At 39.2% G+C, this 18,731-nt stretch overlaps 1 protein-coding gene across 1 annotated transcript in view; it reads left to right on the top strand.

Annotated features, from left to right (window-relative positions):
- The first annotated feature begins 2,573 nt into the window (after window positions 1–2,573).
- LOC124113518 (ribitol-5-phosphate transferase FKTN-like) overlaps window positions 2,574–18,731 on the top strand; it is a 37,857-nt gene continuing 21,699 nt past the window's right edge. The window contains exon 1 of the mRNA XM_046473903.2: window positions 2,574–2,835. Coding sequence (XP_046329859.2) covers window positions 2,725–2,835 — 111 coding nt within the window. The 5' untranslated portion in view covers window positions 2,574–2,724. The remainder of the gene's footprint in view (window positions 2,836–18,731) is intronic.

Consider the following 18,731-nt stretch of genomic DNA (forward strand, 5'->3'; position numbering starts at 1 on the left):
CACTCGCTAACAGCCTCGTTAACACTTATATAACACTACCCGATGACCCGACCTGGCCAGTCCGTTATACAAACGAAGCAAACGATGAAAACAAAACTCATGCAAGTCTATAAAAGTTTTATCTGGCAAGTCTAGATTTTCTGCACTTAGGACTGTCACTTAGACATGCAGTCTTTTTCTATCATATATAAAAGGGATATCGAGTTATTTTCAGTACAGAGACTCAAGTTGAATAGGTGTCCTAGTGTTTTAGCTTCCACGCCACGTGGCTCATCCAAAAGGCGAATCATGCGCATGTGTAACATGAAACAATTGACGTTCGCTCACATTTTGCCACTACCTGACAATGTGAACATGTTTTCCCAGATGAATAACACCTGTCTGACTGTTTCTGTGTCGAAGGTATAGATATACTTGTTTGGTAAATGACAGTGACTTTTTTCTTAAAGTGCTATCATGTCACTGCATTGTCTGGTCCGTGACGTGATTGTGTGGGTTGTTAACAGGCCACAATAGCATGGCAGGGGCGCTACTCTGCGGCGTCAGGCCACTAACAAACACTTACTTCGAATTCTATATTCAAACTGTGAGTGAGTCAGTGTGGTTTTATGCCGCTTTTAGCAATATTTCTAGCAATATCACGGCGGGGAACACCAGAAATGGGCTTCACAAATTATACCCGTGTCGGGAATCGAACCCGGGTCTTCGGCGTTACGAGCGAACGTTTTAACCACTAGGCTACTCGACAGCCCCTCAAACTGTGTGAGTGTAGGGTTTTACCGGTGGGTAGGACAAGCTGGCCCTTTTTTACGAACACCTGATGTCATCACTGATGTCATCATCTGCATGAGCAGATTATTGGTCTTTCGTCATCACAAATTTTAAATCTCATGCAGTCATCGATACTTTTGTGTTGTATCCGTCTAAACACATCCACATAAATGACGTATCACTTGAAACAAGAATAATGTTAGATTAATGTTTGTTTGTTTGTTGTGTAACGCCGCAATATTTCAGCTATATGACGGCCTGTAAATAATCGAGTCTGGACCAGACAATCCAGTGATTGACGTCATGAGCATCGATCCACACAATTGGGATACGATGACATGCATCAACCAAGTCAGCGAGCCTGACCACCCGATCCTGTTAGTCGCCTTTTACAACAAGCATTGCGCCTTTTGCAACAAGCATAGGTTGCTGAAGAACTATCCTACCCCGGATCTCACTTGAAAATATAAAACGTGACATCAGGCTCGATTTTTATTAACACAATCCAATGGGCGTAAAAGGCCGATTGATATGAACAGATCACTTAAATTCAGCGATGACATCAGGACAGTGGTGTTGGCAAAAAAGGGTAAGCATGTCTTGATCTACCAGTAGCAACTGCTTGAACACTTAAGTCTTTGTTTGTTGCCTATTGCCGCACAACAGTCCCCCTGCCATGTCGCGGCCTTCAAACGATCGAGTCTTGACCAGACAATATAGCAACATGACGGCGCGCTTCCACTGTGACCTACTTAACGAGGTAGTTGTTACCAGGCCGTTCTCAGCCATGATGATGATGATGTTATTACAAAAGATGTTACTGTAGAGCTACTTGACCATACATGCGAGCGCTTTGTTGCCTGTACCCCCTGGGCGCTCTGATCTCACATAAATTATTGCACAAAACAGGCAAGTAAGGAAGCCTTTTAGCAGCGTAAGAAATTGGCACAAGTCATGTAGTCCTTGCCAAACTGCCCAATAGTTGAGGTATCAGGGTTTTGCCATTTGTTATCATTATAAGGGCCAGTAGACTAAAACTGTAAGTTTCTAGCCCTTTGTTTTTAGGGCCATTTGTTTTTTTCTTTTTTTCTTGAAATTTCAACGCGTGGAACACAGGGCTATGTGATATCAGTCAACTGATTATAATTTCTATTAGCCAGGTGAACGGCCTGTGTTGACATCAAATGAGAATGTTGTTTCTGGCCTGATGAATATGGCGTGTCTTCAAACAAGCTTCAGAATAACTACTATCAATTGCGCTTACAACTTCTAACTTCCACCAGTTAGAATATCTAACATGCACAGTGATTTATACTACACATTGCAGTCTACAATGATGGTGAGGCTTTTCCTACGTACAAAGACGACCGCCCACGCATATTTTATAAAACCTCGTGTGGAATAAATTACATACAGTTAATTTGTGTGAGAGATCCTAGGTTTTTAGCCAAAGACGTTTTGCAGCCTTTAAGGGACGCGCAAAAACACGCACAAACACGCACACGCATATACATGCACTTACAGATTTCACATAAGTCTTGGCAACTAATAATTGTCCAAGTACAATACAAGGAACTTCTACTGAATCTCAACAGAAAGAATGTAATAACGTTACAATCATTGTTTAACATAGAACAGAATGTAAACATTTTGAGCGACAGCAGCCGCCTCGGGATGGACAAAGATTTCTTTCCACTAATAGATCGTTCTATCTGCAACAGCTGTACCATGTATCATTGATTTAATTTCCGTTTAGGGTTAGAGATACGCGAGACTGATTATTCTCTGCAGCTGACGTTGTAAGTTCACACGACTGATTATTTCTTCATCCAGTTTGTGTTGTTTTTCCACATACACGTAGAACCGAACAGCTTTATCGGAGTCATATACCCTTTCAACATTACATTATTAGAAGAACTTTGTGTCTTAAGGGTGCGTTTTGGAAATTTTAGAATGCGTTGGTTCAGCGGATGCTACGGGAATCGTAAAGCATGCATCAGCAGAACTGTGCTGTTCCTTGGCTGTGCGTGTCTTTACTTCACGTTTAGAAAGCATCACATACAGGTAAGACATACCATGGGCTCATTGTGGACCTTGTAATTTTTTCTTCTTATTAAAAAAATGTATTTGTTAATAATCGTAAGATCACTTGGAGAGTGGACACTTACTTTCTATACTTCTTTTACAAAATAATCCCCAATAACTTATGTCTTTTGTTACTTAAAGATATTTTTTTTTTTTAATGTGAAGTTTACTCACCTGTATACATCTGTATATCTCAACGATCTCATTCCAAGTCCAGTCTCTGATTATAACCTTAGAAATAGATCTAACAAACAAACAATCAAATGTAGAACCCAGACCTATGGTAAATATTTTCTTCTGGATACGATTAACCCGGGGAACACTTTAGCCAATGAAGTTACTAATTCTTGCTCATTAAAGGAATTTAAATCCTTAATTAATCGTTCTGATACAATTATTAATAATTTTGACTTAAAATACGGTCATAGATCATGCCAAATTGTCCACCTTTGGCTTAGGCTCGGCTGCAGTGACCTTAACGCTGATAAGTTTAGACGACATGTATCAGACATATCAGGCTGCACTTGTGGGTATCGCTTTGAAGACGCAATTCACTGTTTCTATACCTGTCAAAAATACGATAATATCAGAAACACTATGTATTTCTACACAAATGGGTATGATTTAAAAACGATATTACATGGCAGTAGTTTAGTTAGCAGTTCTACAAACATGACTATTCTTAAATCAGTTCATGATTTCATTGTCAAAAGCAAAAGATTCGAGTAGCTTAATTTTATGCATGTAGTAATGGAAAACTGCATTATCTTATTTCACAGACACCACTTGTATTGGCTTCATATATTTCATTTGTGCCTTTAGTATGTTTATGTTTAGCACTATCTTACATATAATCTAACATATAACTAGCTGTTGTAAAGTTATTACCTGGAGAGGTATTTACATAAGCAAGTTTTGCTTGTTTACCGATCCAGATTTCTTTTGAAATAAAAATATGTTTAAACCAACGAGGAAGATATATGACACACGGTATTTGGAGAAATGGTACAGATAATCGAAGCGAGGTTTGTGAAAATATGCGGGAAATACCCACCTTAACCCTCCTGTTCGTAAAATGGACTTGCCCGGCATTTACGAGGCCGGATTCTATTCAGGGAGTCATCCTTTTTAAAATTAGGGTAAATATTTTTAAAGCTTGTGCATCTTATCAACACCTTTAGAGAGGTTGTATATTATGTTGCAATAAAACACTGCAGGGACGAGGCGGTAAAAGGTTCATTTATGCATTATAGACTCTTAGGTGTGTGGCCACTGTGTCATATTTCAAACACACGTTTAAAGGCAGATATGAAAAAATGTAACAAAACCGGCCTCATATACCCTATTCCCTATTTCACAATCAAATCAATAAATGTAATTATTCAAATATATTACTTTCGACAATAAAAGTCCTTTTGCAAAAAAAACCCCCCAAAACACCGTAGGGACAGTAAACTAATCGGGGCTTGGCCCCTCAGGGTTTGGGGTCTTCCCAGATAGCTCAAAACTGAAATTCGGGAGAATTAAGGGGATTAGGGCTATAGGGTTATAGTCAGTTCTTGACGGTTGAACGCTAGTTATCTCAAAAGCTGAAGCTCAGAAGCTGAAGATAGTATTTGACAGTTGAATTTCGAGTGAAGACCTATCACCTAGAAACGTTTTGATTACCAATCGAGTGTTGTGTTGTTATATGTGCACCTGACACTTGGATATTGAGTGAACACCAATCACTTAGTTGTGTTGTGATTAGTACCAATTTACTTAAAGTGTATATCAACATGAAGTTATTAAGTGTAGGTCAGATAAAACAGTAGGTCGGATAAAACAGTTGCAGTTTGTACTTTGAGCGAGCAACACCTCCCAAGCCAGCACAGAGCATTGCCTGTTAGCCAGCCAAGGAGAACTCCACCATCGGTAATTATCACGTTATCCTTTCATCCGTATTCACATACTCTTAAAATCACTCTCACCGAATTAATCACATACTCTTAACATCACTCTCACCCAATTAATCACAAAAAACCCTAAATCTTTAAAAACAACAACACTCACACCCTTTCACCTCAAACTCTTATCCTCCCCCATCTCCTTAACACAACTCGCACGCATTTCCACTCACCACCCTAGCCCACCACTCACCTCTATTACAACGCTCAAACACACCTTTTGACCCAACTCCTAAAAACAACAAACACCTAATCCCCCCATTTCCTAAACACAACCCACACTCTTTCCTACTCACCACCCACGCCCACCACTCACCTCTTTAAATACATACCTCCACTCCTTCGACTAAATATGTCACTCATCCATGCCTCCATACAAAGCTTACTCCACACAAACAACACTCACACCCAAGCTACCTTTCAAATAAGTTAAAACCTTAAAACCTCTAAAAACAACACCCTCTACACAACACAAAACCGCAAAACAACACCTAAACTTAATACCCAAGCCCCCTCTACCACGTAAACACAACTCATCCACATAAACCAACAAACCCCGCTGTAATCAACTCACCTCCCAAAACAACCCTCCCAGCTTCCACCCCATTACCACTCACTACAACTCACGCCTACAAACACTCAAACTCAAACACACCCTATACAACATGACTGATACCCGCAGGGACACACTTGCAAACATCCCAGCTCCTGAATCACCCACGCCCGCGGAAGCACAAACCACTTCCGGGAGGTCACATCGTCCCGACGTATGGCGAAAACACGGTACATACCACCCCCACCAAACCAGCCGACTCGCCACCTCAACGCAAACACTAAAAAGCGCAAACTTGACACCTCCACTCCACCTCCATCGCCCACACCCTCTCCGGCCGCCTACTTCACCTCCTTCGCCCTCTACTTCTTCTCAGCAGGCTCAGGCACCACTCTCTCACTAGAAGTTTCGGCAGATAAAATAGGACTCTGGTTAAAAAGAGAAAAAATAAATTACAACAATAATAAAAAAGCCAACAAAGAATACCAGATAATCTTCCCTAACCGAGAATCTTACAACGCAGCAAATAAAATAACTCAAATATTCCACGTCACGGTAATCAAACAAACACCTAATTGGCAACAATATACACGAGGCGTAATTAGGGTTAACCCAAGGGAAACAACTGAGGACTTACAGTTATACTCTCTGGACTAACATAAACCAAGACCAAAACCCTCAACCCCTAATCACCAGCACGCATAGAATAACCTCAACTAGAAACGGAAAAACGGTCCCAACCTCCATTGTCATAATCAACTTAAAAAAAACCGCTAAATTCCCTGAAGCCCCCAAACACATATCCTTCGGAGCCCACATCAACTTAAGAAGTCAAACCCTATATAAAGCAGGTTAAGCAATGTTCAAAGTATAACCACACTGCCTCCCAATGCACATACCCTAAAACTAAATGTAAAACATGCGCACAAACAGACTGCCTAGGCACATGCACACCCTGGTGCATCCACTGCAAATCCACCCAACACACTTCACTTTCAAACCAATGCCCACACAGACACACACTCACCCAGCAGGCCAACAAACACATAAACACAGACACGGCTAAAATTAGAACACGAAAATTTGCTACACCTGCATCCAAACCACTCCTCCCTACACCACACCCAAACACCATCCCACAAACAAACACCACAGCCATAACCGACAGCTCTGTCTGGGGCCCCTACCAAGAAACCGCACCCACCTCACACACACAAGCAACCACTCAACCAACCACGAACCCTCCCACATCTCACATAGCCAAAACATCTACCCACGCATGCAAAACAAACCACAAAACGACCGCTACAACACGACCCGACCCTCATCCAAGCACCCTACAGCCCACATGGCAACAACACTCTCCCACAAGCAAGCACAACAACAAAACACAAACACTAAGAAAATATCAGCTATACCAATCCCGCAAACACCTACACAACCCTCCACATCACATGCCTCCCCCATGGAAACTCAATCAGCTAAACCTAATCTAACTGATGACGAAGCTGTCTCCACTACTGAGGAAACAATAGACACTACAGCAACTAAAACAAACCAAACTTCCCAACCAGCCAACACCCAAAACCTAAATACCTCACCTTGCTCCTAGCATACATGCATAGTGAAAACTCACAAAAGGCTAGCATGAAATCCTTCCACAAAGTAGCTTTCAATCTAAAATTAACCGATCTTCCCTTCTTCCTCTTTAACCTCCATCTAAAAGAACTCACCGAATAAACTAAAAACTAAAAACTAAATCACCAACCACCCGAACCCAATAATGGAAGGACTAAATATTTTTCAGTTGAACGCCAACGGACTCACCTCCCACGGCCATGAACTAAAAACTAAATTTAAACTAAATAAAGGCCCTCACATTGCTTGTATCCAGGAAACCAAATTCTCAACAAAATCCAAATTCACACTACCTAACTACAACTCAGTTAGAACTGACAGAGCTAAGCCCAAAACAAGAAGAGCCGCAGGAGTACTAATCATATTTATCAGGGAAGATATAAATTACGAAGAAATAAAAATAGACACGCCAAACCTAGAAGCCAACGGCATTAAAATCACATTAAATAACCGAAACATAAACATCATATATATTTACCACTGGGCAGAACAAAAAGTCCAACCTGAGGATCTAAACAAACTACTCCAAATAAGCGATAACTCTACTATATTCCTAGGAGACTTTAACGCTCACCATCCTACATGGAGCATAGATGATAAAATAGCTGAAAACTTATTAGTTAAATTAAAGTCAACAGGGATAGGGGATAATCTTCTGGACTGGTTTGGAAGTTATCTTTGTAATAGACAACAGTCTGTAGTAATTAATGGCTATATGTCAAATTATAAACCTGTTCTAGCCGGAGTGCCACAGGGCTCAGTTTTAGGACCTCTGTTATTCCTTATTTATATTAATGATCTGACTCATGGGATAACGAGTAATATTAAACTTTTTGCTGACGATACATCTTTATTTCTAATTATTGAAGATCCTGAATCCACAGCCGCTATATTGAATAGTGATTTAGAATGTATATCAAACTGGGCAAGTAAATGGCAGGTGAAATTTAGTCCTTCCAAAACGGAAGCCATGTTATTTTCTACTAAAATTAATCCTAGTCCTAAAATACCTCTGCGAATGAATGATATTCCTATACCTGAAGTAAGTGATCATAAACATCTAGGACTTGTATTCCAGGAAGATGGAAAATGGCACAAACACATTGAATATATTGTACGTAAAGAGAGCCCATTAATTAATTGTTTGCGTAGCCTGAAATACCGTCTAAATCGAAGAACGCTCGAAACCATGTACAAATCTTTTATTTTACCTATTTTTGATTATTGTGATAATATTTTGGATAATTGTAATAACGGGTTTATGCTCACTGTCCGACAGACGACATTACCATAAATTATGTATATTTTACAAATTGGTCAATTGGCTAACTCCTAAATATCTATCTTTATGGGTCCCACCTAATTTATCCAGGATAACTGGATATAACCTTCGTACTTCGACTTCCAGACCAGTGCAGGATGCTTATCCCAGTATAATCGATCTTTTTTGCCATCTGTTATACAAGCTTGGAATGCACTTGATATTAATATTAGAAATGTAGATTCCTTATCTCGGTTTAAGCAATTAATTTCTAGAGAAACTAAGCTTACTGCAAATTTACATCTTTTGCTAGTTATGGCCAGCGGCAATGTCAGTCGATTTTATCTAGACTTAGGCTAGGTTGTAGTGATTTAAAATCACATTTATTTGACAGATTTCTGATTGATAATCCCATCTGTCCATGTGGCCTAAATAGAGAAGATGCTTTCCACTTTTTTCTATCTTGTCCACGCTATGCCAAGTTTAGAATTGATAAATACTTTTTTGTTAACCAGCTCAGCATACATACTATACTCCACGGCAATGAAGATTCATCTTTCTCAGACAATGAACACATTATAAAATCAGTTCACAATTACATCATTGAAACAAACCGCTTTACGTAAGTTTTGTGTCAACTTAAGAATATAAAATGCATTTGGTATCTTGCTTTCCATTTTATTTCATGTTGTGTTACTCATTAATGTCTGCTCTATAGACTTCATTACAATCTACATGTATAATGTACAATATTAGAAGAAGCATTAATATAGGCTTTTTTGGCCTGTTTGCTAATCCTTTTTCCATTTTGTAATGCTTTTTAATGTAAAATCTGAATATTAATGGAAATAAAATACTGTTAAATCAAATAGATAATCATGGCAAATTAATCTCCGAATGGATAGAAACAAACGACCTAGTACTCCTAAATAGCAACCAACCCACGAGGTACGATAAGATAAACCAAAATATGTCAGCTATCGACCTAACTATATGCTCCGCAGATCTAGCTCAAAGTACTCAATGGGAGGTGCACGACGTCCCGCTAGGTAGTGACCACTTCCCCATAAACATAACCATAGGAAATACAAACGTACCAATCCAAACAGAAAACCAAGAACCAAAATTCCATTACAATAAAGCTAACTGGGACCAATTCCAAGATATCTGCAACGAAGCTAACTTAAACGAAATAGAAAATAATGATCCAGAAACCTATTGTAAAAACCTAACAGACTATATAATAAACGCAGCCAAATCCTCCATCCCCTTCAAAACATCTAAGACAGGCAAACCGACAGTACCATGGTGGAATGAGGAAATAGAACAGACTAGACAAAAGCGTAAATCAGCCTTCAATAAAGCAAAACGCGACTACAAACATCTAAACGTAGCCCACGAACTAAACCACCAGGTTCAAAAACTAGTCCAAATAGCCAACAAAAGGAGTAGAATACTGTAAAAGTGTAAGGATTGATTTTAGCCCAAAGGGAGTGATATGAGCGTTTAGTGCAAAATCCAATAAACGATTAGTAGCAACAAGTATGCTCTATACCTTAACAGCCTTGTTTGGGCGGTCAGGTAGCCTAGTGGTTAAAGCGTTCGCTCGTCATAACGAAAAAACGGGTTCAATTCCCAACATGGGTACAATGTGTGAAGCCCATTTCTGGTGTCCCCCGCCGTGATATCGCTCGAATATTGCTAAAAGCATCATAAAACCATACTCACTCACTCGCTAACAGCCTCGTTAACACTTATAACACTACCCGATGACCCGACCTGACCAGCTCGTCATACAAACGAAGCAAACGATGAAAACAAAACCCATGCAAGTCTATAAAAGTTTTATCTAGCAAGTCTAGATTTTCTGCAGTTAGGACTGTCACTTAGACATGCAGCCTTTTTCTATCATATTTAAAAAAAAACATAAAGCAAATGGCCCTAAAAGGCTTCCGTAGGCAAAAAAAAAATCGAATTGAAATATATCTTGGTGTCATCTCTTGATGTTATCTAGATAAAAAAAATATCATTTCGAGATTAGGTTTGTCTGCATTAAGGTTCCCATTCACGCGTTGAAGTCCGTGGTGACGAGATTAACGCAGGGCTATGTGATATCAGTCAACTGATTATAACTTCTATTAGTCAGGTGAACGGCCTGTGTTGACATCAAATGAGAATGTTGTGTCTGGCCTGATGAATATGGCGTGTCTTCAAACAAGCTTCAGAATAACTACTATCAATTGCGCTTACAACTTCTAACTTCCACCAGAATGTTAGAATATCTAACATGCACAGTGATTTATACTACCGATGCAGTCTACAATGATGGGGAGGCTTTTCCTACGAACAAAGACGACCGCCCACGCACATTTGATATACCTCGTGTGGAATAAATTACATACAGTTAATTTGTGTGAGAGATCCTAGGTTTTTAGCCAAAGACGTTTTTAGCCAAAGACGTTTTGCAGCCATTAAAGGACGCGCAAGAACACGCACAAACACGCACATGCACATACATGCACTTACAGATTTCACATAAGTCTTGGCAACTAATAATTGTCCAAGTACAATAAAAGGAACTTCTACTGAATCTCAACAGAAAGAATGTCATAATGTTACAATCATTGTTTAACAATAAATCACACTGCCATAGAACAGAATGTAAACATTTTGAGCGACAGCAGCCGCCTCGGGATGGACAAAGATTTGTTTCCACTAATAGATCGTTCTATCTGTAACAGCTGTACCCTGCATCATTGATTTAAGTTCCCTTTAGGGTAAGGGTTAGTGTTAGGGTTAGAGGGTACACGAGACTGATTATTCTGTGCAGCTGACGTTTTGAGTTTACACGACAGCTGATTTCTTCATCCAGTTTGTGTTGCTTTCCACATACATGTAGAACCGAACAGCTTTATCGGAGTCATATACCCTTTCAACATTACATTAAAAGAAGAACTTTGTGTCTTAAGGGTGCGTTTTGGAAATTTTATAATGCGCTGGTTCAACAGATGCTACCAGAGTCGTAAATCATGCATCACCAGTAGTGTGCTGTTCCTTGGCTGTGTCTGCTTTTACGTCACGTCTAGAAAGCATCACATACAGGTAAGACATAACATGGGCTCACTGTCGACCTTGTACTGTTTTTTTATTATTATTAAAAACATGTATTTGTTCCTAATCTTAAGAGCACTTGGAGAGTGAACACTTACTTTACTTTACACAATTTGGCGTTCATACGTTTTTCACGAGACAGTGGTAAATGACTTAAACACTAACACACTACTTATAAATTCCTGGGGAACCCCTAGGAATTCCCAAGCACGAATAGATACAGAAACGTTGTTTCTGATCATTTCGACCCTATATTATTGAAGTCAGAGTATTCTTAAATCAGTTCACGATTTCATTGTCAAAAGCAAAAGATTCGAGTAGCTTAATTTTATACAAATAGTAATGGAAAACTGCATTATCTTATTTCACAGACACAACTTGTATTGGCTTCATATATTTCATTTGTGCATTTAGTATGTTTATGTTTAGCACTATCTTACATATAATGATATATATCACCAGCTGTTGTAAAGTTATTACCTGGAGAGGTATTTATAAGCAAGATTTGCTTGTTTACCGATCCAGATTTCTTTTAAAATAAAAATATGTTTAAACCAGCTCAGGGTGAGAGCCATTGTATTTATGTCATCGCAAGTTCCGACTTCTATAGTTGGACCATCTCTCTATGAAGGTTCACATTTCAATGAACTCACACAAAGTGAAAATCAATTCTTAAATCTATTTTACAGATCATTATACTCCCCTTTCAAAGATGGATCCATTGATCAACGATGACTGATACATGTTACCATAGGTCCACAAAAAACGTCGAGAATCTCTCCCGTCACGTGCCATTTTAACGTCTTGTGCTTCATGTGCATATACGCGATCAATCAATATGAACAATCAAGATCAAAGTGTGGTTTATTTGACGACAAAATTGTTCTATCACGAAATCATCTTTGGAGATTCAAACATGCGCTCGAAAATTGATGACCTCGTAAATTGGATGACGTTAGTTTTGAGCGGGAAATGTCTCATGAGCTGTTCCCCATAGATGTAGCTGGCCTACGCACATAAACGAGGAAGATATACGAGAATCGTAATTTGGAGAAATGGTACAGATAATCGACGCGAGGATTGTGAAAATATGCGGAAAATACCAAACTTAACCCTCCTGTTGATTCTATTCAGGGAGTCATCCTTTTTAAAATTAAGATAAATATTTTTTAAAGCTTGTGCATTTTATCAACATCCTTAGAGAGACTTACATTATGTTGACATCTCATATAAGAAATAAACGAGTCGTGGTCGTGTTTATCGTACAATAAAACACTGCAGAGACAATAAAACAATAAACTAATCGGGGCTGGGCCCCTCAGGATTTGGGGTCTTCCAAATTAGCTCAAAACTGAAGTTCGGGAGGATTAAGGGGATTAGGGCTATGGGATTATAGTCAGTTCCTGACGGATGAACGCAAGTAGGTTTTAAAGCTTAGAAGCTGAAGATAGCATTTGACAGTTGAACTTTGATTGAACACCTGTCACCGAGAAAAGTTTTGATAACCAATCGAGTGTTGTGTTGTTATTAGCGCACCTGACACTTGAATTTTGAGTGAACACCTGTAACCTAGTTGTGTTGTGGTTAGTATCTTAAAGTGACTAGGTATATCAACATGAACGAAACACACCACCCCCTAGCTAGCCAAATAAATAAACAAACCGACCCAAACATAGCTAAAACTACCACACTAGCATACATACATGTACATGAAAATTGGCCAAATTGGTGTCACATTTACACGGACGGATCCTCAGATCCGACCTCCAAACACACAGGTTTCGGAGTCCATACCACACAACCAACTAAAACCACGCAATCCTTCCGACTCCCAAACAACCAATCAATATTCACGGCAGAACTAATGGGCATGGCCTCAGCCCTCCATAATCAATAATCAAAAAAAAAAAAAAAATCCTAATACTTACCCACTCCCTAAGTGGACTGCAAGCCCTCCAAAACAAAAATACCAAAAACCGACCTAAATTAATAAATCAAATACTTCCAACGACCTAACTAAGGCAGGCAAACAAATAACCTTCTTGTGGATACCCGCCCACGTAGGAATATACGGTAATGAAAACGCCGATAAAGCAGCTAAACTATCCCTCAAAATCCCAGATATAAGCTTAAACTTACCCATCTCAAAATCAGAAATTAAAAGGGTAAACAAGCAAAAAAGCACAAAAAAATGGCATAACCTATATCTAAACTCAAAAAGCCAAATCAAAAAAGTGCTCAGCAAACCACTAACCAAACCAAAAATTCTCCATCCATCCAAAAAAATCGACAGAGTAATCACTAAACTCCAAACAGGACACCACCTAAAAAAAATTAAAAAACACACTGCAGGTAACTGCCCACACTGCAAACAACCAGAAACCCCAGAACACGCACTCATCCACTGCACACACTACCTAACACATCGAACCGCATTACAAACCACCCTCAATCTAAACAAGGCTCTAACTCTAGAAGCAATACTAAACCCACAAAATAAACTAGAAAACTTCAAGGCCTTATGCGTATTCTTAATAAAAACGGAACTAATAAAACGCATCTAAAAACACAATAACCTACCAAATCAAAATCACATAAACAAACAAACATCCACCATTCCCAGCTTCCTTAGTTCTCCTCCCAAATCCCATCGGCATCTATTCCAAATCTCAAAATTCCCAAATTCTATATAAGCAACCCCTAAAACCCCCCTCTTGGGTTGCACAGACCACCTTCGCCCCTTTCGGAAACACATTAAATGGCCTTGCCGGGCCCATGTGCGAAATACGCATCAGTCGGAAAGCGAACGTTAAATCTCCAAAGTAAGTAAGTAAGTACACCACCCCCACCAAACCAGCAAACTCGCAACCTCAAAACACCAACCCGAAAAAACGCAAACTCGACACATCCACTCCACCTCCATCGCCCATACCCTTCCCGGCTGCCTTCCTCACCACCTTCGTCCTCTACTTCTTCTCCGCAGGTTCAGGCACGAAAATCACACATGAACTTTCAATAGACAAAATAGGACTATGGTTCGAACGAGAAAAGATAAACTACAGCAACAATAAAAAAGCCAACAAAGGATACCAAATAATGTTCCATAACCAAGAATCCTTCATGGCAGCCAATAAAATAACTCAAATATTCCACGTTACCGTAATCAAACAAATATCAAACTGGCAGCAATACACACGAGGCGTAATTAGAGTCAATCCAAGAGAAACAACTGAAGATTTAGAACTTTACCTCCTAGAAGCAAACGTAAACAAAGACCTAAACCCTCAACCTCAAATCACAAGTACCCGCAGAATCACATCAACTAGAAACAGAAAATCGGTCCCAACCTCAATTGTTATCATCAACTTAAAAACCCCGCTAGATTTCCCGAAGCCCCTAAACACATATCCTTCGGAGCCCACACTAACTTAGAAGTCAAATCCTATATAAAACAGGTCAAACAATGTTCCAACTGCCTCAAATATAACCACACAGTCTCCCAATGCACATTTCAAAACCCTAAATGTAAAAAATGCGCACAAACAGACTGCCCATGCACATGCTCACCCTGGTGCATCTACTGCAAATCCATCAAACACACCTCACTTTCAAACCAATGCCCACACAGACACAGACACACCCTCAACTAAAAGCTAAATTTAAACGAGATACAGGCCCACATATTGCTTGTATTCAGGAAACTAAATTCCCCTAAAAAATCCAAATTCACACTACCAAACTATAACTCAGTTAGAACTGACCGAGCCAAACCCGAAACAGGTAGAGCCGCAGGAGGACTAATAATATTTAACAGGGAAGATATAAACTACGAAGAAATAAAGATAGACACGCCAAACATAGAAGCTAACGGCTTTCAAATCACATTAAATAACAAAAAGATAAACATCATTAATATATACCACTGGGTAGAACAAAAAGTCCAACCTGAGGATCTAAATAAGCTGCTCCAAATAAGCAACAAATCCACTTTATTCCTAGGAGACTTTAACGCTCACCATCCTACCTGGAGCATAAATGATAAAATAGATAATCATGGCAAACTAATATCCGAATGGATAGAAACAAACGACCTAGTACTCCTAAATAACAACCAACCCACGAGGTATGATAAGATTAACCAAAAAATTGTCGGCTATCGACCTAACTATATGCACAACAGATCTAGCCCAAAGTACTCAATGGGAAGTACACAATGTCCCACTGGGTAGTGATCACTTCCCCATAAACATAACCATAGGAGATAAAACGTACCAATACAAACAGAAAATCAAGAACCATAATTCCGTTATAACCAAGCTAACTGGGACCAATTTCAAGAGATCTGCAATCAGGCTAATTTAAACGAATTAGAAAATAATGATCCAGAAATCTACTATAAAAACCTAACAGATTACATAATAAAAGCAGCCAAAACCTCCATCCCTTATAAAACAACTAAAACAGGCAAACCTACGGTACCGTGGTGGAACGGGGAAATAGAACAAACTAGACGTAAACGTAAATTAGCCTTCAATAAAGCCAAACGCGACTATAAACATCTAAAAATAGCTCACGAACTAAACCACCAAGTTCAAAGTCTAGTCAAAATATCTAAAACCAGAAACTGGAAAAAATTCTGTGAAGAAAAAAATAACCGTAGAGACGCCAGAACGGTCTGGCGCAAAATCCACGCCATTAGAGGCTTAAAACGTCATAAAAAACACCAAACATTAATAAATCAACAAACCCCGCCGAAAAGGCAAATAACCTCGCCAACCACTTTTCGGCCGTGAGCAGTAACAACAACTTTAGCCAAAAATTTCAAGATAAACTTAAAACAGAAAACAAATCCACCAAAGAACCAAATAATGACAACCTAGAAATAAACCACCCTTACACAATGGAGGAGCTACTCTACGTCATCCAAAACAGGGAAAAGGGCACAGCCCCAGGATTGGACCTAACTTCCTACCAAAAAATTAAAAAACTCCCCCCTAAACTACTCCAGGCACTACTTAAACTATACAATCTCATCTATCAAAACGGACAAGTACCTATTCCCTGGAAACAGGCCTTAGTCATACCAATCCCTAAACCTAATGAACCAGCTAATCAGGCCAACTCTTATAGACCAATTTCCTTAACTTCAAACTTATGTAAAGTAATGGAATCTATGGCTAAAAACAGACAACAACATCACCTAACTCAAAATAACATCATAAACCCAGATGAAAGCGGTTTCACCCCTGGCCACTCAACCTTAGATAACCTCGCCCGTTTAGAGCAGGACATTAAAACAGGACAACTCAACAAACAATATACTACAGGCATCTTCTTAGACTTCTCCAAAGCATATGACATGGTATGGCACGACGGGCTAATACAAAAACTACAAAAAATAGGACTCAAAGGTCAAATAATTAACTACATCCAGGACTTCCTAAACAATCGTAAAATAACCGTGGGTATAGACCAAACGCTATCGGAGCAATGTCCCATAGAAAATGGCACTCCCCAGGGCAGTATCCTCAGCCCCACACTCTTCAATATAATGATAAATGATCTATTCGAGGGCCTATCCCCTAAAATAACACATCTAAATTCGCGGATGATGGAGCCCTCTGGATCCGCACAAAAAGCATTAAAATGGTCCAAAACCTACTTCAAAAATCTCTAAACAAAATACAGCAATCGGCTGACAAATGGGGCTTCTCCCTTAACTAGGAAAAAACTAAAGGAATAGTATTTAAACACAAAAACATTAAACTCGCCTCCCCAAAACTCCAGCTAAACAACAAACCAATCCAATTCCTAAAACAAACCAAATTCTTAGGACTAATTTTCGATAAACATCTCTCCTGGAACGCTCACATAAATAACCTAATAACTAAATGTAGCAAAGATCTAAATACGCTGAGATGCCTAACTGGCTCAAACTGGGGGGTCTCAAAAGACACCTTCCTCTAACTCTATATATCACTAATTAGATCTAAAATAGACTACGGCTGTGCCATATACAACACCCTAAACCAATCCCTAAGCAAATAACTAGACTCAATCCAATATCAGGTTCTAAAACTAATAACACGCACTCAACATGGCACCTCCTACACTTCACTCCAGGCCTTAACAGGAGAAATGCCACTAAATCTTCGTATGGAACATCTAACCCTAAATTTCGGGGCCGCGTCTCAATCCAACCCCCTCATCCAAAACCTAATAAACAAAAATATCAGCCCCCAAAACCAAGCCCTAGCTCGAAAACACCCTCTACTGTAAAAAATCAAATATGTCCACCCCAAAACTTAAAACACCCAAAATAGATATAACACTAGCTAGCACAATAAATAAACAAACCGACCCAAACATAGCAAAAACCACCACACTAGCATACATACATGAAAATTGGCCAAATTGGTGTCACATTTACACAGACGGATCCTCAGATCCGATCTCCAAACACACAGGTTTCGGAGTCCACATCACACAACCAACTAAAGCCACACAATCCTACCGACTCCCAGACAATCAATCAATATTCACGGCCGAACTAATGGGCATGGACTCAGCCCTTCATAATCAACAATCTAAAAAACAACAAAAAATCCTAATACTTACCGACTCGTTCAGTGGACTACAACCCCCCAAAATAAAAACACCCAAAACCGCTCTAAACTAATAAATCAAATACTAAAAATCTCAGTTTAACTAAGGCAGGCAAACAAATAGTATTCATTTGGATCCCCGCCCACGTAGTAATATACGGCAATGAAAACGCCAATAAAGCAGCTAAACTATCCCTTAAAATCCCAGAAATAAGCTTAAACCTACCCATCTCCAAATCAGAAAATAAAAGTGTCAACAAACAAAAATCACCAAAAATTGGCATAACTTATATCTAAACTCAAATAGCCAAATCCAAAAGTTCTTAAAAAAAAACCTAACCAAACCACAAAATTCTACATCCGTCCAAAACAATCGACAGAGTAATCACTAAACTCCAAACAGGACATACCAACCTAAATAACCACCTCAAAATAAAAAAAAAACACGCAACAGGAACCTGTCCACATTGCAAACAACAAGAAACCCCAGAACACGCACTCATCCACTTTCCTAACACACCGAACTGTACTACAAACCACCCTCAATCTAAATAAGGCTCTTACTCTAGAAGCAATCCTAAACCCACAAAATAAAATAGACAAATTCAAAGCCTTAGGCATATACTTACTCAAAACAGGACTAATAACTCGCATTTAAACCCCCCAAAAACTACCAAAACCAAACCACATAATCGAATCAACAAACTTCCATACTCAGGTACCTTAGTTCGCCCCCCCAACCCTCTTGGCATTCTTTCCAA

This window comes from Haliotis rufescens, unplaced genomic scaffold (genome assembly GCF_023055435.1).
Source record: "Haliotis rufescens isolate VD_foot unplaced genomic scaffold, xgHalRufe1.0.p SCAF_24, whole genome shotgun sequence".
NCBI classification, from domain to species: Eukaryota; Metazoa; Mollusca; class Gastropoda; order Lepetellida; family Haliotidae; genus Haliotis; species Haliotis rufescens.